General features: G+C 42.7%; 1 protein-coding gene across 1 annotated transcript in view; it reads left to right on the top strand.

Moving 5' to 3' along the window:
- The first annotated feature begins 2,886 nt into the window (after nt 1-2,886).
- Nucleotides 2,887-25,244, top strand: part of Acsl5 (acyl-CoA synthetase long chain family member 5) — a 53,041-nt gene continuing 30,683 nt past the window's right edge. The window contains 3 exon segments of the mRNA XM_021253436.2: nt 2,887-3,054; nt 8,403-8,609; nt 19,845-20,029. Coding sequence (XP_021109095.2) covers nt 8,516-8,609; nt 19,845-20,029 — 279 coding nt within the window. The 5' untranslated portion in view covers nt 2,887-3,054; nt 8,403-8,515.

The following is a 25,244-nucleotide window of genomic DNA, read 5'->3' as shown; positions in this document are numbered from 1 at the left end:
TCTTTGGCAAGTGTGGCTTTAGAAGGTGTTCATGAGTTGCCATTTAACACGACTTGGCATTAATCCATGTCCCCAGTTCCTGTTGAATGGTACCCTCTCGAGTTACATCTTAGAAGTTCCTTTTTCCAATATTAAGGAAGGGCCAGGACTCTGTAGCAAGAAGTGATCCTCAAAAGTCCTTATGACCTTGATGAGAACCTGACCTAAGACCTCTATGGTAGCGTGCTCACTGCTCCACACAGGAGTCAGCAGGAAGTGGGATCGACTTCTCACTCTGACGTGGACCACCCGACCAAATGTAGTATGAAGAAATCTAATGCAGCATTTCCCCACATTTCTGCCGGCCTGCTGGACAGAGGGTGCTCAAGCTGACTTATCCGTGGGGCGGCACCGTACAGGGACAAAGGAATGGCAGCAGTTGGCTGTAGCCCGTGCCTGGTTGACCACGTCTACCTGGTTGTGTGATTCCAGTGACTTCCTTTATTTGAAAAGTCTCACCTGTAAAACACAGATTGCACACAGGGCATCTTCATCTCTGCCCATCATTTAGTTTTCTTTTGTTTTGTTTTTTGGTACTGGGGATCAAACTCGGGATCTTGTGCTTGCAAGGCAGTCACCAGAACCACTGAGCTAAATCCCCGGCCCTGCCCATCATTTAGTAATGCCCTCCTGTCTTTTTCCCCCAAAAAAGCATTTTTTAGCTTCTTTCAATTTTTTTAACTAGTATATGTTTGCTATACATAATAATTACATTCGTCTTGGGGAAAATAGATATATTATTCTTAATCATTTTTACTTCTCTTTCCCTTTCTCACACTCCCTCCCCATACTCCCATCACCATAAAGTCTATCTCTGTTTCCTATCATCTATCTTTTATTTTACTCTTTAAATTATTTATATTTTGAGTTTCCCATATGAAAGAAAACATGCGATATTTAAATTTCGATGTCTGATATATTTCACTTAGCATTATGGTCTCAAACTGCATCCATTTTCCTACAAATGACTCAAATGTATCCTTATAACTTTATGGCTGAGTAGAACTCCATTATGTGTGTATATACAGCACATTTTCTTTATGCATACATCTGTGGATGGGCCTATTGGCTGCTTCCAAGATTTAGCACTTGTGAGTTGTTATAAAGTGCTATAAACGTGAATATTCAAGTATCACTGTAATATGATGGTTTTAACTGATTCAGGAAGATACCCAGAAGAGGTGGAGCTGGATAAACTGGAATTTTTAGTTTTAGTGCTTTGAGGAATCTCCATACTGATTTACATAGATGTTGTGCTAGTCTACCTTCCCGTCAACAATGTAGAAGTTTCCTTTGTCCCCAAAACCTTGCCAGCATTTGTTATTTTGCAAGGTCTTGATGATAGCCATTCTTTCTGGAATAAGATGGAATCTCAGTGCTGCTTTAATTTGGATTTCTGTTTTTTTCTTTTCAATTTTTTTATTTGTACATGATTACAGTACACAATGATTACATTCTTAATGGGGAGCCGGTACATGTACATAACACATCTTAATTTTTTTATCCTCTTTGCTCTCCCTTCCTTCCTCCCTCCATCCAATTCTTGAGCCCCTTCATTTTTGCAAAAGATCTATCCCCATTTCCTATTATCTATGTTTTGTTTTCTCTTCATTTATATTTGGGCTTTCTCATAGAGGAGAAACCATGCAATATTTAGGCTCACGTGTCTGATTTATTTCACTTAATATTACGGTCTCAAGCACATCCATTTTCCTACAAATAACTCAAGTTTATCCTTCCTTATGGCACAGTAGTACTCCACTGCAGATAAATACCACACTTTCTTTATCCATTCATCTGGTAATGATAGATATATATAATGGTAGTGATGGATATATAGAGTGCTTCTGAGATTTAGGTATTGTAAATTGTGCTGCTATAAACACGAGTATGCATGTGTTACTGTACTATGATGCCTTTAACTCAGTCTCCAGCTGATGGGCACTTGGGCTGTTTCCAAGCTTTAGCTATTATAAACTGTGCCACAATAAAAGCTATTATAAACTGTGCACATATATCGCTGTGGTATGATTCTTTTAATTCTTTTTGGATGTTATTTCTTGTGCAGTTGAGATTCTGTTCAGAAAGTCTTTGCCTATACCTATGACTTCAAGAGTTTTACCTGTCGTATATTCCAGCACATTCAGTACTTGTTTTAACATTTAAGCCTTGCTGCTTAATGATATTGGAATCAAGAATGGTGACTAGTGACTTCCCCATGGAAAGAGGGGTGAGGACAGGCTGAGCTGGAAGTGACAGCCACTCTGCTGTGGTCAGCGCCTTGTCAGGCCATGGAGATGCAGACTGTGCCCACTGCTCTCAGCCAAACACACAGAGGCTGTCTCTCCTCCATACTCGAGACTTCGGTCTGATACAGATTATTTGGTTGTCTTGGAGACAGTGTTATTCTGGAGGGGACAGGGGACCCTTCTAGAAAGCTGTCCCCCAGTGGAGACCCCTGCTGAGCCCAAATCTTGAAGTTATAGCTGGAGCCGGTAAGAGTGCCCCCCCCGCCCCCCCCACTGAAACTCAAGGAGTACTTTTTTCCTCCTCTTTTCTAGACCTGTCACTCTTAAAGATTGCATCCAAAAAGTAGATGCAAAGCCCATCCAAGCCCTCCCCATCTCCTGAAGTCTGAGCTTTATGAAAGATTTGGTCTTGTTAAATGTTAGCTTTCAGAGCTGAGGGCTGTTTTTTTTTTTTCTTAAGTCCATTGCACAACAATTTCTTATTTTAACCTTCTGCCAAATTCTGCACTTCTGTCAGAGGTTACTATGAGTGTTTGAACAGGTAACTTCTACCTTTGGACCTTGATTGCAACAGGTTCAAAGTTTCTAGAGGAGCTTGCTGAGCACCCTGAGGTCTGGATGCAGTGCTTCAAGGTGTAGCCCAGTCCCAGGAGTTGTAGAAAAGGCAGGAGTAACTGAATGCAGTGCTGAGCCAATACAGCCAGTTGTTAGAGGAGCTTTCCTGCATCCAGAGCCCTGGTCAGATCCTGATCAGTATTTCTATGAGGTAAGCTATGATAATCCCAACTGCCCTATATTTTATACATCTGTCAGATAATGCGGAGCGGGGTGGTATTGGAGGAGAAGGTGGGACATGGACCTGTGCTCAGCCAAAGGCTCTTTTATAGTGTGAAATTACATTTGATTGAGTAGTGGCTAACTTGTATGTTGTCAAAACTCTTCTAACTCATATAGAAGCAAAGAAAAATCAGTTGGAAAGAGAGAGGAGAGGTGCCTGGGTGCTAATGGGAGAAGAAATCGGAAGAAAATGTTAATGCTACCAAGTCACTAAAACAGACTTACAACCTTTAAAGGTTCCATTCTGAAATTTCTGTCCCTGTCGGGTTAGAAGGGCCATTCACCAACTGTTGAAGGCAGAGATCCCCGTTTGGGAGACAGAGAAAGGAATCCTTGGTAGATATTCTACTACTGCTGGGGGAACCATACCAGGAGCATGCCATGCATTACCTCACCAGCTTGCTGCCTCCCATGAGGTAGGTGCTATCGTTCCCATGTTATGGATGGATAGTTTGGGCTGTCAAACAGTACAGCCTGGGCTACACAGCCAGGAGGTGGCATGGCTAGTTGGAGCCCTGATCAGTCTGTCTCTACAGTCTGTTCCATAATGCAGAATTCCTGCATGTTGTCTCTTATTCTCAGAAATCTGGAGTGTCACTCCTGTGCACGTAGGATTGGCTAAGAACGTGCCTCTGATGAAACTTTAAAATGACCCAGACCTTTCTGAATATGAGCATTCAATTGTGGAGGAGATCTATTTAAAATAAAAACAAGGCTCCTCTCCTTGCTGTAAGCCTCTACCTCTGCTTGACAAAGGCTGTCAGTCTCCAGAGAAAGCCTGCAGTGTTAGAACGACCCAGGCATGACACCTATTCTGCCATCGTCCACTGCTCTTTCAGGGGGGAAGTGACTTCTGATGAGCTGAGGTCCTGAAACTGAGCAAAGCCGAGGATTCCTCCAGCCATGAGATGACCCCACAGATGGAATGACAGCAGGCTCTCCTTCCTCTTTCTCCCACATCCAGAGGGGGCTCCCAGGAGACCAAGGGTCAGCCTGTACATTCTCCAAGATTGTGGCACCTCACCCTGACTTTTCAGCTGGAGGCTCTCAGGACCTGCTCTCTACAGAAAGAATAAACCCTAACCTAGCTCTAGTGAACTCCTATGAGCCTTCTTGGAAGGATCAAGGCTGGGGAAGTTGCTGCTTAATTCCTCGGTACCTGTGAACTTGCAGGTGGGGATGGGGATGGGGATGAGAAGAGCCAGGAGAACTCTCTGCCTTTAAGTCTGAGAGCTGCATCCACAGTGTCCCTCTGAGGCCACAGCCTTAGGTAAATCAAATAACAGCACTACAGATCCTGGTAATACTGGAGGGGGGTGTGGGAGGGGAGGGAGAAGAGAGGAGAGAGGAGAGAGGAGAGAAATTCCAAATAAGGAAGGAGGTGGGAAAGGCTGAGCCCAGCGGGCATGTCAGCAGAAAATGAGCCCTGTCAATTTAATGGCTCACTGCCCCGTCACTCTGGACTTGGTTGTTTATTTTGTTGGCTGTGGTGACCAAGGAGGCAGTTCTGGGGATGCGAGAGAGGGGTTCCCCTGGAGAAAAGAATGGATGACACAGTCTCGAGATGAATCTGAGGGCAGAGGCCCCTCTAGCTGGACCTTCCAATGCTATGAATCTAGCAGGGAAGGTGTTGCCTCCACTGCTGTGACACTAGTGGTCCGAGAGGTGCCTGTGTTGTTTGGATTTGGTTTTTCTCATCTTGGTTTACAGCTAGTAAGATAAGAGATCAGGGTGGCTTGTATTGAGGCAAACTGGCTTCTGTTTTCAGCCCTGAGGAGCTGGGGTTAAAGGCTTTGAAAGGGAGCAAGGGGCTCTTGGGCAGCTTCTCTCCTCGTGGTCACAATACTTCCACTTTCATTTGTGAAAGAAAAACCAGGAAGTGAAGTCCCAAGCACGTTAGAAAGCTCAGCCATGGCCTGACTCCGGACAGCTCAGAGCAGGGCATACATGGAGACCTCTGAGACTGTCTGCCTGCCGCATGGATACTCTGAAGCCACTCTGTCCCTGGAGAAGCCAGGGGTAAGGAGAGAGGGACAGGGACGAAACTTGTGTGTCAGGAGGAACGTGGTGCCAGGAAACCCCATTTACTGGAAACGCCAGGGCCCTCGGCCCCTCTCAGGGTAAGGGAACGCCTGGGGTGATGTTCCGCCAGGGGGCTTGTGAGTGTGTGATAGGCATCCTCTCCCCAAGTTCAGCACAGCACCTCGGGAGGCTAGAGCTTGCTGTGTCCTGCTGGCATATCGCTCTCTTTCTCTCCCAGGGCTCCAAAAGCCACCTTCGAGTCCCTGTGTCAGGAGGACAAGGGGAAGGAGATGTGGGAACGAATGGGTCTTTCTCCTGCCGCTCTTAGGAGTTTAGCTACAACACGGACCTGGGCGGGGGCGGGGGGGGGGGGGATGCTGAGCCTCTGGCCACCTCCTCTGTGGCGGCCTCGGGATTCACCTTAATTTTCATTCGACTTTCACTCCCTCTTACAAGAGCTGGTAGACGAGAGTGAGGAGGTGGGAGAGACAAATGGAAGGTTTCTGAAGAAAGTTGGATTTGTTTTCAGGGGTAGGGCCACAGGTCACAGCCAAGATGAGCTGGGAGGACCTTCGGGGGGGCTGAACACTGGGAGAGATTCAAGCATGGTACTTTCTGTGGATATCCACCGTTTTGTGGTGTGGTCTGAAAAGTAAGAATGAAGCTACGGCTCTAATTTGTAGGTGATTGTAGTCCGTAACAGAGCAGAGTCTTAAAAAGTAATAACATAAAATGAACGACTGATGTAGTTTCAAGAATAAAAGTGATCACTACAGCTTGATCTCTCCTTCCACGTTCTGGCATGGACTCACTCTGGGGAGGCGCCCTCCTAGGGAGAGGTATTTGAGGCAAAAATAGAATACATCGTGGGAGAGGCATGGTCTGAAATGTTGAAGGCATCGCTTGTGTGCTTGACACAGTAAAAGAAAGACATAAAGCAAGAACCATAAACGCAAGTGTCTATGGGACAAGCGGGTGATATTGATGAAGTAGATGGTATGCAATGAGATGCTGGTGAATGGGCGCTGGCAAGATTCAGGGCAGGCACACCCCAGACCAACACATCTAAATTTAAGTTTAGAAAAACACCACCAGACCAAAGAGAATATTTCAGCCAAGCACCTGGCTAGGTTCTGACGTAAAGGTGTCTTTACATGTTGTCTTTATATTATAGGTCTTTACGACAAAGTCACCTACAACAATATCAGTGTACCATTTCATACCTACATCCTATATATTTCATGCAGGTCAGGAAAGGAGAAAACTATGGATAGAGAGAGGAAAGATGAACTCAGTGAAGTACCAGCACGTACTAAGCACTCTTATTTAATCAAGACAATCTTTTGAGGTGGGTGATTGTGTCACTTTAGGGTTGGGAAAGTAAGCAGGGCAGAGAGGCAAAGCAACAATCTCCAGGGTCACAAAGCGAGCAAGTTGTCAAAATGGGACTGAAACTGCTGTCAGTGTGATGCTGAAAAACTGTCCTTCATCCACACACATAAAGGGTTAGCCTTCCTTCAGATTTCCCAGAAAATTTAAATTTGTGAAAAAGATTTTCGTGTAGGATGATCTGAACAGTAGGTATTGAATTCACATATTTATAACCTTTGTTTCAGGTTGAAACATTTAGAACCCCAAATGTTACAACTACTATTCAATGAACATTTTCTAGAAAGCTATACTTTGCTTCATGTTTTATGGAGATTTTACTTTTTGACCTTCAAAACAGTCCTATGAGATAGCTACTTTATTTCATACACAAGAAAAGTGAGGCTTAGCAATAAAGCCACAAACACTCTAGGATTAGATTGGATCTGGAAGTTAAACTCTGGTTCTTTTAATTCGGAAGGTGATCTCTGCCTGTTTCTGATGAATCTAGTTTAGTACATAGGCCAAAGAATTAGGGACTGGAAGAAACTTGTCTTTTGAAAATCCTCCCATCTTGGCTCCATTGAGACAGAAAATCAACTGGTAGTAGTCAGGGGTTGGGGAGAGAGAGATGCAGAGGCCGACTGCTTCATGGTACAGGGTTTCCTTTGGGGGTAATGAGAATGTTTTAGAACTAGGTAGAAGTGGTGGTTGCGTGACAGTATGAATGTACTAAATTCTTAGAACACTTTGAAATGGTTAGTTTTTGTTACGTGAATTACACCTAAAAAAGTATCCTCTCACCTTTAGGCTGGTGTGTCCCAAATCAGGATTTGGCTATTTTTTTAGAAACCAAGGGTGCAGTTCCTGCAGATACACTGACCCTTGTTAGGTGTGCCCAGAGGCGACTCTTGAGTCTGGCAGAGACCTGCAAAGGTAGCCTAGTGCCAGCGACCACAAGCTTAGCCATCATGGTTTTCACCTCATCCCTCTGTAAATAAGTCGAGATGTTTCCCCAAATCCTGAGGTCAGAAGTGAGCTCTTTCCCCTTGTACAGGGCCTCACACTTCCTAGGTTCTCAAATCCTAGGGATTGAATCAATCTATGAGTTTTTGGAGATTGAAAGATCAGAGAACCCATGTACTGCAGTTACCCAGCTAGGGAAAAGTCTGTTGGGGCTGGTTATAGATCTCTCTGCCTCCCCCAGTCATTCTATTCTGAGAGCAGTGGGGTTGGGAGTGGTTTGTAGGAGGACACCGGGAAGGGAAGAGGGGCTGGGTCAAGATAAGAACACGCCTCCTCCAACTAGCAGTGCTGTAATAGAAACAAGGAGTTGTTAAGACTCTCGCATGTCAGTAGAACGAAGATCGTGATAGTCTCTTCTTTTGTAACAGAGCATCTGATGCTACTGGAAGAAGGAAGAGAGAGTTCGTCTTTACTGAGGACTCTATGTAGCCAATAGTATACTAGAAACTACACACATTATCCCGTCTGTGTGCAGTTAAGGAGTTCTGATGCTCAATGGCACTAAGTAACTGTCCTCAGGGCCACCTGGCCGGTAAGTGGTGGAGCTGCTGCTCTGCCATCTGGAGAAGTGATGGCCTTGAAAGTTGGCCTCTGAAAATAAGAGTATTGGCAATAAAGCTGGCTGCTTGTTCTTTGAGTCTGGTGACTCTTGACCATTGGTCCAGCCAGGTAGCACGAGGGCTGATTCTGCAAAGAACTGAGGCAGAAAGGCCTTTTTCACAAGCACTTGCATCACCTGGTCTTAATCCTGGCAGTGTTAATGGAGACTCAGCACTTTGTCCAGCCTATCTTTTTACAGACCTTCTTATCAAATCCAGTGGACTTGTGATACTGGTTCTCCTTACCTTGCTTTTCTCATAGATCACTTGGTCAGCAGTAGGCTTGGGTGCCCTTGAGGCCATGTACCTTGACAAGACTTCCCTCAGGATGGAGCTACTGAGATTTGACTGAGATTTGTTGAAGCACAGTGCTAGATGAAAGTTGGCCATATCAACCTGAGCACCAGTGGGATTTGTCACTTCTTATCTCCACCCCAGGGGTGGCTCCCCGCTATCCTACTAGATTCAGGTAAGAGGTCCTTGGTATTGACTTAACAAGCATCCTATTAAAGACCTCTCAAGTCAGCTGGCCAAGGCATCCCCTCCCCCCAAGTGTCTTCATGTTCGTGACCCAAATTGTTTGGGGTTTTTTTTGGTACCAGGGATCGAACTTGGGACTTTGCACTTGCGATGCAGGCGGCAGAACCACTGAGCTAAATCCCCGGTCCACATGACCCAAATTGACTCCAGTAGTACAGTGATTACACAAGGCCCTGGACACTGTCATTTTTACACTTCCTGGAGGCTTTATCTTTTTTTTTTCCTTTCAATTAAAGATGGACCGTCCCTACATTAGAAATAGCTCCTCACCATTTCTCACCCTGAAATGTCCCATTTTTTCTCATGTGTGCCTCCAACCACATCCAGGCATTTCTCTCCTTCCCTTCCACTTAGGTTCATCCAACCTAATGTGATGATTGGTCTGTCCATGAAGAAGGCAGATAAGCAACAAGAGATCCCAGTTGAGAAAGATAGTTTGGTGCTAATAGCCAAGCAGGGTTTGAGCCCATGTAGCCTGACTCAAGAGGTCTGGAAGGCCAGCATAGTGATATATGCCTATAGTCCCAGCACATGGAAGGCTGAGGCAGGAGGATCACTGTGAGTTCAAGACCAGCCTGGACTACATAGCAAGACCCTGTCTGAAAAAACAGAAAGGGAGGGAGAGAGAGAGAGAGGGGAGAGAGAGAGAGACCTGGAATAAGAGTCGGGGTCTTACTAGCTGTAGACTTTATTGGTATGATCATCACCTTTGATTGCCCCTGGAAAAGCAACATTGGTGATAGACTGAGTGTTCCATATGGGCATCTTGATCTACTCCAGTGTACACTGGCCACCCCTTTCTTCAAATTCATGAGCTCATTCCACACACTACAAATCTGTGCTTTTCATGTTAGATAGACCCAGAAGTCCCCAGAGAGTAGGAGCTATGACTTCTGTCTGTCCCTCAACACATAACACAGTGCTGGACACAAGTCCAAGATCTTTGCCTTATTGAAAGTTAATGTATAAGTTAACTAAGAGTCTTCCCACACACATATCTCTCTAGTCTACCAAGGGACGCCAAAGCTGGGGTACATTCCACAGAACGCTTGTCTTAAAGTATTACAACTGCCAGGAATTGACTTTGTTTTCTCCTAGACTGGATCCAAGTACACTCTCTCCCCTCTAGCATCCTGCCTGGTGCACAGTAAGTGTGTGCATGCCCAAGTGCATCATGATGAGTGAACTTTGACCTTGCTCAAGGCAGGCTTCTTAGTGTTGCCTCTCATGGCATCAAACCCTCCCCCCAGCTGTGGTTCCCACGGAAGATTCGGCTGACTGTCCCTGGGTAGGAGCATGGTGCATTTCTTGAATTCTGCAACTAGATCCTTTAACAGACTCCCCTCCCTTGTGGCAGTGGCCAGCCAAAGAAGCAACTATGGGCTCCCACTGTGTCTCAGGTCCATGCTGAGTGTGCCAGAATCCAAAAGCTAGGATGCACTCTGGGGAGGAGTGAATGTTACAGCATGGGGAGGCCTATTGTTCCAGAGATGATACTGAGTCACCGGAAGGCTCCCTGAGCCACAGGCCCAAGAGAAGCGCTAATCATACCCCATTTCTCACACCTCATGAGCTCTGGTTCTGCCAGCCTTTTCTGTGCAATTCAGCAGCAAGACATCACTGGGGATATTCCTTAAAAACCCTCCTAATGGATGCATGCTTCCCCAGCTCTCTTACAAATAAGTGCCATTGGGCTAGAGAGGGATGTGGGAGGTTAATCACTTAGCTTCTCCCCTCCCTTTAATTACTTAAACAATCAAACTGAATTTTTCCATGGTGTGGAAATTACTGAGTTACACCGCCCCCCCACACACACACACCCAGCATCTTAATACAGCTCCTTTGGGTAATACAGGCTCCCTCCCCATTTTGCCAGGCAAGTATTTCAAGAAATGGCTGGTGGCCCTTTCCTTCTGCCTGGGGACTTCCCCCATGTGTGCTTCAAAGCACACTGGGAGCCAGGCCCAGGGTGAAGAAAACCTGTGGCTGGTCACATGACTAGTGTGAGGCAGTGGCCTGAACCCTCAGGCCAGGTGAGTGGCTGGGAGGTAATCAGGCTCATAGGTCAGGATCCTGTGCCAGCCTCTTCTCTAAGCTACTTGGAGTAAATGTTGAAAGATGCATATTCAGGGCCCCCTGAGACTCAGACCTGACTTCTGCTCTGGTTTCTTATCTGCAGGAGAAATGAACGAAACAGTTTTCTGCCCCCGGACCACTCCTCAGGCTGAAGGGTTCTGTGCCTGCCATGCGTTTTACACAGCAGCATGAGCGCTCGGCTGAGCGTAGGAAGTGGGTTTCATGGTGGAAACTCAAGGTTGTTGGAAACAAATCTTGGATATATTCCCAGGTGTATTCACATGAAATGCCCTCACCTAGCAAGCAGAAGATTTAAAGTCAGCTGCCTGATCCAGAGTTGAGATAATATGGAGTTGTACATACTATTGTTTAGCAAACAAAACAAAATACATATTTCAGATTAAACAATGCGCACCATCAAGGGTTACTTTCCCACTGAGACCAGTTCTGGCTTCTCTAATTCAAACTCACTCCCCTGTTGTGCCCCAGCTCCCTTTCCTTACCTATTCTTGCTATTGTTGTTTTTGTTCCATTTTATAATAATGTAGTCATTGTACAGGCTTGTTGTCAAACTCCCCAATAGAAAAAAAAATCTCACAAGGGCAGGATTTTCACCACTGTATCCTCAGCACCAGGAAGGATGCCTGAGACAGAGTCAAGCCCTTCAGTATTCTTTGACTGAATGATTGAATACCTAAGACTTTCTGGAAAATCCTTTCCTAACTTCTCTGCCATCTGTCTTTTCCTATGCGGGTTATCCTTTCAGCAATGCAAATGCATATAAACTCATCATAATTGGGATCGTACTGTACTGTACACTCTTGTCCACATGTTCTTTCTTTCTTTCTTTTTTTTTTTTTTTTGGTACCAGGGATCGAACTTGGGTCCTTGCACTTGCAGGGCAGGCAGCGCATGTTCTTTCTTTTTACTTGGCAATAGATCATGGAGCTGTTTTCCTATCAGCACATACAGACCTCTGCCTGCCGGGAGGTCCGTTCTTCAAAAGTGCTATAATTTCCTGAGTTACACCTTTCAGGGAGGATTTGCCTGGGCTTTTGCTAAGGTTTGAGAGGAGGTAGCAGAGATGGCTGTAAGCACATCACATGTGCATTTACTCCTAAAGCACAGTGACAGCCTTATCATGGAGATATTATGATTGCCATTTGACAGGTGAGAAGCCACACAGAGGTTATCTGCCACAGGCCACAGAGAGGGTGCTAAGTAGGGCTTGACCCCATGTAGTCTGACTCAAGAGACCAAATGCTTAATCAGTACATTGTGCATCCCCCATGAGGCACTTTCTTGAGCTGAGGTCTTCCTACAGGGTAAATTGATGGTACAATCAAAAGATGTTTGGCCTTACCACATTTTAAATTGTGGTAGGAGCCAATGGGCTCATATCTGAGAGGCTGCATGCATTTCATTTTCCACAGTTAATAATTAATAATTAAATTATAAATTATAATAAATAAATAATAAATAATTTATGATTAATAATTAAATTAGCTCTTTGCCTATCTGGCTATTTGATACTTTTTTCCACTTTAGATTTTGTGTCTGTTATCCTTTCTGCAAGTTCAATATTTTTAAATATTCTTCTCCAATCAAACTTGCCACCATGTTCATTTCTAGATTTCAGGTTTTATGTCTACTTTTTGTTTTTCCCATACCATCAGTATAAAAACGTTTTTCTCTCATGCATTTTTTAAAATCATGGAAAAAGTGCTATTCAAATTAGTACACGTAACATATATATAATTTGTATGTGTAGAAATTAGTATACATAAGAATAAATGTGTAAAATTTATAATTAAAAAATGTAGATCTGAGGCACATAAGAAGGCTTGAAAAATGCAAAGACATACCTGAAATAGTCAAATCCTATGTCCTTAAATGTATTCCATGCAACTCTAATTAAGACCAATGGGATTTTCTTGAGAACTAAAAAGCTCATTCTGGAGTTTATTTTTCTAAAAAATAAAACTCATAGAGTCAAAATATCTTTTAAAAATAACAGAAATTGGCTGGGGATTTAGCTCAGTGGTTTCGCTGCCTGCTGCACAAGCGCAAGGACCCGAGTTCGACCCCCAGTACCAATAAATAAATAAATAAATAAATTTTAAAAATAACAGAAATTGGGCAAGGAGCAAAATGACAAACACAGTGAAGCTTGCATATTTTCTATAGGGCTATCGAAATTTTCTATTGGTCTTAAAAAACAGACATACGTATTTAACAAAATAATTCTGAAATAACACCCAGTAGATGCTGTTATCATATACGAATTGCATCCCAAGCCAAAATAGGGTTTTTTCACCTATAATTAATATATTGAGATTACCGACTAGCCCTTGAGAGAGAGAAAATGCTGGCCATCTTTGAATTCTTTTAATAACTTGGGTATCTGTGATTCTGTTTCCTTGGGAACAGTGTTTTTCTACATCAGGCTTCCTCTGAGTTTTATGAAACAGGATTATTGTCTCAAATAATGTTATCATTTCCTTCCCTGGTAGAAGAAAATTACATGTGATACAGACAATTAAACTGGTGTGGAAAAGGTGAAAAGCCCTTTGCTTGGGAATCTCTAAGGAAATCTGGTTAAGAACCCTACAATAGGATACCACATGCCTGGTTCGCCTTCATTGCACTTTAAAGACAAGGTTAACAGATGTTTCCAGATGTGCTCGTGGTGCTGTTAGCTCATGGTGTCCTATTGACTTTTTGCTATCGCTTTGTTTAGACAGAGACTATGTGTGTCAGGACTGAGCTGGCGGTCTTAGGAAAGTAACAATAGAGGCTTAGAAGTGAAAATCCCAGTCCAGTGAGCAAGACTTTTATACACAGCTTCCTAAATAACACATCAGCCCCTTTGGAGTCATGAGTTGTAAAGACCTGTGACATACGAATGTCCATCACAGTGCAGAAGAATATGTTAATTGGGTGTGAAAACCTGGGGACTCTGGTCTTCCTTGTAATGAGATTTCTGCCACCACAGGATAAGCCCATACTTGCAAGAGAAGAGAGAAACCAATTAAATCCAAATGAACCTGTGCTACTTTCCAGAAGGCAGACTTTTGAAAAGCTTTTAATTATAATTTATATATCATTACTGCTCATAAAATAATTAATTCTTCAGTCCTAAAAGCAAAGATGATTTGCCTTATTGTCTTTAGAATTCTGGAAATCCAGAGTAACAGGATGATTTATTTCTTGACTAGAGTTTCTGCCCTCTTAACAACTCAGATAACTCTCATTTCTCCGACTATGGAGAAGAGACTCATCCTGAGTAGCCTTTGATGTTTGTTAGAAACAACCTTTTTCACCAGGTAACATCCAACCCTAGTTAGTTACCTTACCAAAATATTGACTTGGAAGGACCCATCTCAAGATTGGCCAGAGAGACTTTTTTTTAATTAGTATCTGTTTGTACTACATAATGTTTACGTTCCTTGTGGGGAATTGGTCATGTACATAATACATCCTTAATTCCTTGTTTTCGTCCCATTTCCCTTCCCTCCCTTCCCCCTTCATTCATCTCTTGGTCCTCTTCAATTTTTTTCTTTTTGTGTATATGCTTGCAATACTTTTTTTTTTTTTTTTTTTTTTTGGTACTGGGGATCGAACTCAGGACCTTGAGCTTGTGAGGCAGGTGGCGGCACCACTGAGCTAAATCCCCAGCTCTATGCTTGCAGTACTTCATGTTTACATTCCATGTGTAGAATTGGTGCGTGAACATAACACATCTCAGACTTTTGATAGTCTAAGATTTGGCAGTTTGAGGGTGAGAGAAAATAGGTTAACCGAGAATATTTTCAACAGAAAATTCTAAACTAGAGCATTGTTCATTTCTTCACCAACCACTCATTGGAAGTTTGCTATGTGGCATGCACGGTGTAGCCATGTAAAACAAAACAAAAATCCCTGCCCCAATTAGAACACCGGCCCAGCAGAGGCAATGGATTATAAGGGACCAGGACTATTTCAGACAGAGAATGATTTCATGGAGAAGAGAAAGCTATGGCCATGACAGAGACTGGGGAGGAAAGGGGAGCATTATATAGAGTGACCAGAGAGCCAGCTCTGAAGAGGTGACATTTCACTTAAAGAGGTGATGCCTAACCTATAAGCAACACACAAGCCTATCAGATCTGGGGAACCATGCTCCAAGCAAAAGGAAAAGCCAATAGAAAGGGTCTGAGGTGGTAATGGACTTAAAGGTTTTTTATTTGTTGTTGTTGTTGCAGTGCTAGGGATCAAACACAGGGCCTTACACAAAAAATACAATCTTTTTTTTAAAAAAGGGACTATCAAGGGAAAATTTTCTTTAGCCTGTAAAGATAGGCTGAAAGATTTACAGCAAAATACAGAGTTAGCCAAAAACTTGAGTAGTAGAGTAGAAGGGGTCTTTTAGGGATTTTATTTCAAGAAAATGAGACTTAAGAAATACTACGCCCAGTTCAAAAAGGAGTAAAATCCAAAACTGAATATGGACTGGTCATAACCTAGAGGAGATTCGTCCAGGAGGTTTGCAAGGAGATGTGAAGGCAGAAGGTGTCCTTCAGCTAGTTTGCAAATAAAACACAATGGGAGCCAGGAAATGAGTGACTTTGCCCATGGTCACCCATGCCATACAGGAGGAGAATGTCCTAGCAAGTGAATGTTCTGGGATATGGGGGAGAGACGCCTTGTTATCACCATACCAAAAAGCAGAGGGAGCTTTCCACTTGGGACACCCCAACGTGCACTGTGACTTGCTCAGCCTCCGGCGTTTGTAGACAACCCCGAACAGGAACTCTCAGACACTGTGTGGCAGGGATCTTTGCTCTTTTCTTCCCCACTATTGCCCTTTTCTAGTCCCTGTTTTTTTCTCAAGGAAAAGTGGTGTTAAAAAAAAAAGTGGTGTTAAAGGGGAGAGGAACTGCTGTTACACCAACTGGGGTGATTGTGAGGTGACTGAACCAGGATTGTAATTGGAGTCACCCACGGCACGTGACAAGAAGGATGACAGAATTTCTCCTGGTTTGTTTAAGCACATTGGGAAGTGGTCACAGATTCTACAGGCTAGAATTGCAGCCAGGGCTTCCCCATTCAGTAACCCTGTGAGGAGGGTCACACCTTCTTTCAGGATCTTATTTTCCCCCATTTAAACAGTGAGCAAGTTACATAAAATGGTTGCAAATCCTCTCTATTGCCAACATAAATAGAGTTAAAAATGCACGAGTGTTGTATGGATTAAAAAGGACACTATCAAGAGGGTAAAGAGACAACCTACAGTGCGGGAGAAAGCATTGCAGTCATGTAGCAGACAAAGGTCTAGTATTCAAGCTACATAAAGACTTCTCACAAATCAACAACCGAAAGACAAACAACCCAACTTTTAAAAGGGCAAAGAATTTGAGTAGACATTTGTTTAAAGAAGAAATACAGCCAACAACCACACAAAAAAGTTGTTCAACATCACCACTCATTCAGGAAATGCAAATCCAACTCAAAATGAGATACCATTTCACACCCATTAGAATGGATATTTTTTAAACAGAAAATACCATTGTTTATGTGCATATGAAGTAACTGGAACCTTCTTTCCTAATTGTTGTTATGTACAACAGTGCAGTCCCTGTGGAAAGCACTATGGTGGTCCCTCAAGCAGTTAAATATAAGATTAATATATGAATCGGTAATTCTTCTTCTAGGTATATACCCTAAAGAAAGAAAGGTATTCAAACAAAGAGTTGGTATACTAATGTTCATAACAGCACTATTCACAATAGCCAAAAGTGAGACTAACCCAAATGTCTATCAACTGATGAATGACCAGACAAAATGAGATAGGTATATCCATACAATGGAATAGTATTCAGCCATAAAAAGGAATAAGTTACTGATACATGCTATAACATGGATAAACCTTAAAACATTCTAAGCAAAAGCATTCAGACAAAATAAGTCACATATCATATGATTATATTTACATAAAATATTTAGAATAAGGAAATCCATAGAAAGAGAAAGCAGATTAATGTTGGCTCTAGGTATGGGGGGCCGAGAAATGACCGCTTCATGGGCATAAAATTTCCTTTTTTAGGTAATGAAAATGTTTTGGAACTAACTAGAGATCATCAATATAGCAAATACTGCTAAACTGTGACTTTTTTAAGTGGTTAATTCTATTACATGAATTTTATCTCAATTTAAAAATAATTATAGGGCCTGGGGATGTAGCTCAGTGGTGCCACTGCCTGCCTCGCAAGCGCAAGGTCCTGAGTTTGGTCCCCAGTACCAAAAATAAAAAATAAAAAATAAATAAATACAAATAATTATGGGGGCAGCAGGGAGGAACCATCTGAAATTCCTACTGGAGTTGGGTAGCTGGTCAGCAAGAGCAACCGGGTAAGCTATTATTTCAGTTGACAAATCCTTCAGTGTCTTCTGCAAATCAAACCTTTTTCCAGGGTAGGCAAGGTCCTTTCATTCTCATGGAAGTGTGGTCTTGAATTTTGTAACTCGCTCTGTCCTTGGCAATGAAATGGTCAGGCTTGTCCCATTTCTGGGCAAGAGGATGGAAACCTGGCTAAAAGGAGGAGCCAGGAATGGGCAGACAGTGGTGCAGACTAAACCGGAAGCTATGTTCTCCCTTACTTTCTATCTCTTAAAAGCTTCTACTGGTTAAAATTGAGGCTTTATGCTACCCAGTCCTGTAGGCTATTGGGGGTGGGGGAATCTGGGAATTTGGTGAGAGGCTCTGGGCCCACGAGACTGTGCGGTAACAATCAGCCAGCACTGACAACAGGTGTCCCCTTGGGACGAGTCAAGGGCTCTTAGTCCCTTCTCTCCCCGTGGGTGACCTGCCAGGCTATTCACCCTCCCTGCACTGCCCCCATCATCACTGCTGAATAGGAACGGCAACTGTAGGTTCTACTCCAAAGACATCCTAAAGCCTCCTATTAAAATGTAATTTTGCCATCCGGAGAATGGGAACAGCTTGTCCCCACCATGGCCAAGGAGGGTGAAGGAAAGGAGCTTTTCATGTGCAGGCAGGATTGAGACAGAGGGAAGGAGCCTGGATGATAAGGTCCTGCCAGCCTCACTCAGTGGCCTAGCCTGAGGGGAGAGCCAAGCACAGCCCGGAGCAGACTTCTCCTCCCCATGTCCCGGTTTTCCCTGGGGCAGTCCTCCCCAGCCAGGGCTGGAGGGTCTGGCCTCAAAATGCTGTCCCCTGTGGCTGCCTGGAGAGGGCCTTTGCCTGCAGGAGTATCACTTCATCCTCCAAGTCCAGGAACAGCCGAATTCCACAAACCCCAGCCATGAGAATCCTGCCAGGTCCTCACATAGCACCCTTGTTACGTTATTAGCACCTGTGAGATCTGGCTTTTGTTTTGTTTCATCATCTTTTTCTTTCTCTAAATCCAATATGAAATGTAGTGTCATCTCTGCTTCTGCAAGTTCAGTTTTCTTCCATAAAATGGAAAAAAATGACTCTAAAGTCAAGGAAAGGGATAGAAAAATGTTAAGAATGACTGAGGCTTTCTTGTATTTGTTCCAGCCCACACGCAAAATTCCAATGCTTTATAGCTGCTCCTAGGCTAGAGTGACATGTTTCCCTTAATGAAGAAGGTCCCTGATGACATCGTCCCCAAAGCTCTAAGGCAGTTGTAGTTTTGAACTGATAAATCTTTTTTACTGGGCTTGTTTTGCTCTGTTAATTTTGAGCAGGAATATTTGGCCTCATCTGTGAGAGTCATACATCAGCATTGCAGTAAATTTTGAAGAATGCAAATTCGGAATTTCACTTGCTGTCATTTGTAAGCTATGGACAAATTTAGACTCCTTGAACACTGTGATTAGAATCTCTAAGAAAAAGTGAGTTGTCATTTAGTAGATTTAGACAGAGAAGCAAAAGAGAAATAGTATGTGAGCTGGGCATGGTGGTTCACGCCTGTAATCTCGGCACTCCAGAGGCTGAGGCAGGCGGATCTCTGCAAGTTCGAGGCCAGCCTGGGCTACATAGAGAGACCCTGTCTCAAGAAAAAAAAAAAAAAAGTGTGAACTTGGACAAGGCACTTTACCACTTCTGTGAGATACCACTTCATGGCATACAGCATCTATATTAAATTAACAGCTGTGCAAACACCCAAGCCTGGCCAGTGCTCATCTGCTGCTATGAGTGCCTAACTGAGCCTGAAAACAATGAGTCAATAAGAGTTGGAAAGATGGCTTCAGCAAGGGCACATCCCCAGGACCTGCCCCACAGTCGGTTCCTGTGCTAGAGTGGTTTGCACTGAACTTGGCTGGAAAGTGGAAGAAGATGAGAGGCGGGGAAAGCCTTCATAGCTTTAGTTCCTTGAGATCTTTTCCTGGGCCAAATCTTCCATGCTCACCATGTGCGGCTCTCACTCTCTACACCCTTTCTGTGTCCCTCCCACACTTGTCACCTGGATAAATGGTCCTTCCGGGCTCCCTAGAGGGGAGGACATTGGACACAGCAGTGTTAATCTCAGAGACATCCTGATACTCTAGAAAAGAAAGCACAGGGAAAGGCCTATCTGACCAACAGGAAATGTCTTTCGTGCCAAATGACTGATTTCTGAAACCTGTGACGTCACCTCTCCAGAGGTCTCCTCTTCCCTTTGGTTTATATGTGGGAAATCCAGCCGGAAGTGTCCTCCTGGCTCCTAGGGTGCTTGCTCAGGGGAAGCTGTCTGGTGCAGCCGACCCTACCAGCTTAGCGAGGCCGGAAGACCTTCCAGGTTCTGTGGTCCCAAAACAAAAGGGCAGCGTTTTTTTGTTTTGTTTTCTTTTTTCAAAATTGTCCGGGAAATAATTAACTTGTTTCCTTTGATTCTTTCCGCCTTGTGTGAAGACAGTCGAGTGGCTGGGGTGCAGAGCATGTTCTATTATTTTTAAACATTGCTAAGGTAAACAGTGGAAAAAATTCTACTAGAAAAGCCCAGCTCTCCTCGAAGGGTTGGGGTGTGTGTGTGTGTGTGTGTGTGTGTGTGTGTGTGTGGGGTGTGTGTGTGTTTCTGAACTATTGATAAAAGATGTGGCCACTTCCTCTAACTTCTCTCTTTCTCTCTCTCTCTTAAAGGTCTGGGTTTCCTGCTGCTATTCATGAAGATGCTTTTTATCTTTAACTTCTTGTTTTCCCCACTTCCAACCCCGGCCCTGCTCTGCCTCCTGACGTTTGGAGCTGCCATCTTCCTGTGGTTGATCAACAGACCTCAGCCCGTCTTATCGCGCATTGACCTGGACAAGCAGTCTGTGGGGATTGAGGTAATTTTCCAATCATCTTTACAGCTTGTCAACTTTTACTGAACCCAAACTACAATTCCAAACCTGGAGGTAAGAGGGAGGGGATCTAGGGTAAGTATCAGAAAGTAGCCCTTTTAAGTTACTGATCCACAGATAATCTATGAATTGAAAGTTCTGTTAGTAGCACATTTTCCTTTGTAACCAAATGAAATCACAGCTGAGTCCCAGGATGTCAGTAATTTAGACCAGGTATTGGCAAACTGCAATCCTACCTTTTTTTTTTTTTTTTTTTTTTGAGCAACTTGCAAGCCTAGAATACTTCTCACGTTTTTGAAGGGCTAAAAATTTAAAGGTGGGGGAGGGGATTATGTATGTTTCACAGAGCCTGAAATACTCTAGCCTAAACTATGAAGCTGTTTAGAGTGAAATTTTGCCAGCCCATACTTTGGAAATGAGAAAACATTTTCATAGAAATACCTGGTGTCAGAGAATGAAAAGAAGTCATTTCCTTGAGCTCAATTCTAGCTTTGAATTAATATCCCTCCTTCTCAGAAATTGGACTGGGCTCTTCCCCTGGCTGTAAGTAAGATATAGCTTCCTCCCGTATCTCTTGAAAGCTCCAGGCATGTTCTCTTCCTCCTGTGATTTCTCTTCATCTTTTCTTCCTTACCCTCCATAAATAGCATCATCCATTTTCATCACATACCCTCTTCAGAGGAAAAATAACCCCTGTTCCTTTGCAGGCTGCTCCCACCTATTCTTTGTACGATCTTCTTCCATCTGCTCAGGCATCTAACTTCCAGACATCTCCACTCTCCACATCTCGCTTCCCCAGATCTCTTGGCACATTTCTATGTCCGTTGCCACCTTCCTATCCCGCTGCTTCGGGCCACCCTGTCCTTCTGATCCTTCCCTTTCTCACCAGAGGTGTTTAGGAGTTATCTATTTATTGACTTCCTCTCCTGAATGTCAACTCCCCGAGGCTGCCCTTGACAATTCCAGCCTTCTCTGAAATGCAGTAGGTCCTTTGTAACCCACTTTCTTAATCCAGTGACTCCTCCCCCAGCCTCTTTCTCACCTGACTTCAGAATTCTTTCTCGAAACTTCTTGCACCTTTCATAATACTCCTCAGTGAGGAGCCTTCCTGTACTGATGAATTCTTCTTTTGTCACTTCGGTTCTGTTCTTATTTCATCCTGGGGTTTCCTTCTCCGTATCTCTGAAATTCTGCACAAGCAGCGATTGGCAAACATAATCTGAAAGGGCCAGGCAGTCAGTAGTTTAGGTTTTATGGGCCATATGGCCTCTCTTGCAACTATTTAAGGCTGCTATTATAGAGTGAAAGTACCAGACAATATATAAATAAAGGAGCATGATTGTGTTTCAGTAAAACTTTATTTGTGAAAGCAAATGGCAGGCCAGATTCAGCCCACTGATTACTGTCTGACAACCTTGTTCTAATTAATCTTCAGGGCTGAGAAAACAACTCTCTTCCTACCTCTTGAAAATGTATCTAAAGGCTGCGGCCCCCAATCCTGACTTTCTAATTCTGATCTCAGTGATGTTTGAGTAGTCAAGCCCTGCATGTTTCTTCACTTCTTTGAACTTTGGAAAGGTGTCTCTAAGTTACCCAGGCTGGCAACAAAGTCTGCACTGGCTGTGACTGTGGCTATGCACCACCGCACCTGGCTCTGCCTCTCCTCTCCTCTCAGTCTCTGTCTCCCTCTGCCTCTTTCTGTCTCTCTTTTTCTGTCTCTTTCTCTATCTCTCTGTCTCTTTCTCTGTCTCTGTCTTTCTGTGTCTCTGTCCCTCTCTCCCTGTCTCTCTCTCTTTCTTTCTCTCTCTCTCTCTCCCTCCCTCCCTCCCGGGAGATGAACCCAGGGCCTTCACATTGAGCTACTTTTCCAGACCTTTTTATTTTGGGGGGGGGCAAGGTTTTGTTAAGTTCCCCCCAAATGGAACTCCAACGTGCAATCATCCTGTCTCAGCCTCTCAGAGTCCTGGGATTATAGGTGTGCACCCCCGCTTCTGCTGCTGCTGCTGTTGGTGCTGCTTCTGCTCCTCCTCCTCCTCCTCCTTTTTCTTCTTCTACTTCTTCTTCCTCTTCCTCCCTCTTTCTCTCTCTCTTTCCATCCCAGTTAAAGCTGTCTCTTCTTATCCATTTGCCTAAATCACCCTTGTTTCTTCTGTCTTCCTCCCCTGATGCCTGTAAACAGAGAGGAAGACCTTATCTTCCTCACGGGACAAGAAATTTATTTTTATTTTTAATATCTTGCCTCATTCTCATGGAAATCTTCCCCAGTGTTCTAGGTTAAGTCAGATTGCCTGATACAGCCTCATGTGTTCTCTGTACTTTTATAATCTTTATCTTGGTTAGTAACCTACATTTGGTGGGTTTTTTTCCATGAAGTTTATTGGTACACTGTAGGTATAAAATACAGTTACATTCATCATTGAGATCTTATACCTTTACATGAGTATCTTGGTTCTTAGTTTTTCTCCTTCCCCCACCTTCCCTTCACTCCCTCCACCCTTCCCTATTTGCAAAGACTTTGTTTCCATTTTTTTCCTTTTCTCATATTTTTTCTTTTCCCTTCTTTCCTTTCCCCTACCCGTCCCACTTCCCCTGCTCCTTTAGACTTTTTCTTCCTGTTACACAATATCAATTATACATTTTTAAAATTACAATATCAAGATCTAGGAGACATTACCACAGATTTTACAGAATTTAAAAGAATATAGAAAGCATATTACAAAAATTGTTTTTGAAATAAATTTGACAACTTCTAAGAAGTACCTTGGAAGACAATTTAATGAAACTAACTCTGGAGGAAATATAAAATTTGAATAGCACCTATTAAAGAAAGTATATTCCTAGCTTGAAAACCTACCTATATGACAACAGCAGGCTCATATACATTTTAACTGATGAATTATATCAAACAATTAAAGCAGAAAAGAGAAGGAACACTTCTCCCCTCATTTTAGGAACTCAACATTGTGCTAATCCTGAAACTGGATAAAGATAATAGAAGACAAAAGTATGAACATAGATAGAAATTTGTTTAACAAAACAAACTATTAGAAGTCAGATCTGGCAGGATGTAGAAAGTGGTTTTGTTATAGGGATGGCAGTGTTGGTTCAGCATTGGAAGATCCACCCCCAAAAGTCATCATTTTAACAGAGGAAAGGAAAAAGCCATATGATCCTGTCAGTAGTTGAGGAAAATGTATTGGACTAAATTCTACAGCTGTTCATGGTAAAAGCTATCAGGAGACTGGAAGTAGAACAGAACCTTCTCAACAGATTAAAGACATGTACTCCATACTTCCAGCAAAAACGGCTTATATGAATGGAGAAGATACAATGCTTTCTCCCTGAGGTGGGGAACAAGGGCAGATATGCTTACTCTTTATCTGTCCATTAAACTTTGAAACCTAGGCCCCACCAAAATAGTCTAGCAATAAAATGACACAATTAGGATAGGACTGGCAAGGTAGAAGCAAAATCTTTATATGTAGATGAAATGATCATCTACAGAGAAAATACTAAGAAATCTCTAGGAGCCCCTAGAACTTGTATTTGAATTTAGCAGGATTAGAAAACACAAGGTATATATAAAAATTCAGGTCTATGTACACTTGCTATAAATGGAGAATTGGATATTGAAATTTAAAAGTTATGTAGGAGTACAAAGGACCTAGAAAAGTTAAAAAAAAAAAACAGTGTTGGAAGACATTTAGTCCCTAATTTTAAGACTTCTTCTAAAGCTACAGTAATCAAGGCAGTGTTGGTGTAAGGAAAGACATATAGATCATTGGAATAAAACAGAGAATCTAGAAATAGAATCACACATATATGGTCCACTGAGTTTTGAAAGATTATTTAACATTAGCATTTTATAGAATATAAACTGAATTCAAGAGCCCAGGAAGAGATAGTGTTTTCAGCAAATGGCACTAGAACACCTGGTATCCGTATATAAAAAATTAACCTCAACCCTTTATTTCCATACATGAAAATAACTTGAAGGGATCTATGAACCTAAATATGAAAGCCTAAAAGTATAAAACTTTAAGAAGAAATTATAAGGGAAAATGTTTATGAATTCAGGGTAGGCAAGAACTACCTAGGATACAAAAGACATGATGTATAAAAGAAAAAAATTGATAAATGAGATTCCATCAAAATTTAGAACTTTAAATGATGTCATTAAAATGAAAAGTAGTCCTTAAACAGACCATATTTGCAATGCATATAACCTATGACTGGAATATATAAAGAATTCTTAGAGCTCATTAATAGACAACCCAATTAAAATGTAGACATAAGAAGATGATAAATAGCCAGTATAGCACAAGGAAAGGTGTGCAACACTAGAATCAGAAAAATACTAATCAATACAATAAAAAGATTGAATTATACACTCATTAGGGAGATGAAGTTAAAAGTTTTAAAAGCCTTGTCATGACTTTTTCTTTTTGTTGGATTCTCCCCCTTTGTGTTTAATTTGTCATGCCCAATGGATTCATTCTGCTGGGTTTCCTGGGGTTGTGATCCTCATTGTCTTTTACTAGGGTATTGTCTAAAATTTTTTGGAGTGCCGGTTTGATATTCATGAAGTTCCTGAGGTTCTCTTTATCATGAAAGTATCTTATTTCTCCATCAATTTTGAAAGATAGTTTTGCAGGGTACATCAATCTGGGTTGGAGGCTGTTTTCCTTTAGGGCTTGAAATACATCACTCCAAGCTCTTCTTGCCTTGAGGGTTTGCATTGAGAAGTCTGCTGTGATTCTGATGGTCTTTCCTTTGTATGTGATTTGTTTCTTTTCTCTCACTGCTTGTAGAATTTTATTCTTCTGTTGGATTTCTGGAATCCTAACTATTATATGCCTATGTGTAGATTTTTTTTGATCAAGGCTAGCTGGAGTCCTATATGCCTCACTTATCTGTATGTCAAGTTCTTTCCCCCTCCTTGGGAAGTTTTCTGCCATCACTTCTGGGAAGAGTTTTTTTATGTCATCTGCACTCTCTCCTCTTTCTTCTTTAACTCCAATCAGTCTTATGTTATTCTTCTTTGCATCGTCTAGCAGATGCTGCATTGATTTCTCGTGTTCCTTTGCAATTTTAAAGCAATTTTTCTTTTCCTGGTCACTAATTGCAATTTTTTCTTCTATATCTAAAATTCTATCCTCACATTGGTTCATTCTGCTGCACAGACTTTCGATGGAGTTTT

This window comes from Heterocephalus glaber, unplaced genomic scaffold (genome assembly GCF_053883595.1).
Source record: "Heterocephalus glaber isolate CG9 unplaced genomic scaffold, H.glaber_assembly_v1.0 deba00001497, whole genome shotgun sequence".
Classification (NCBI taxonomy): domain Eukaryota; kingdom Metazoa; phylum Chordata; class Mammalia; order Rodentia; family Bathyergidae; genus Heterocephalus; species Heterocephalus glaber.
This window is presented reverse-complemented; position numbering and strand designations above follow the sequence as displayed.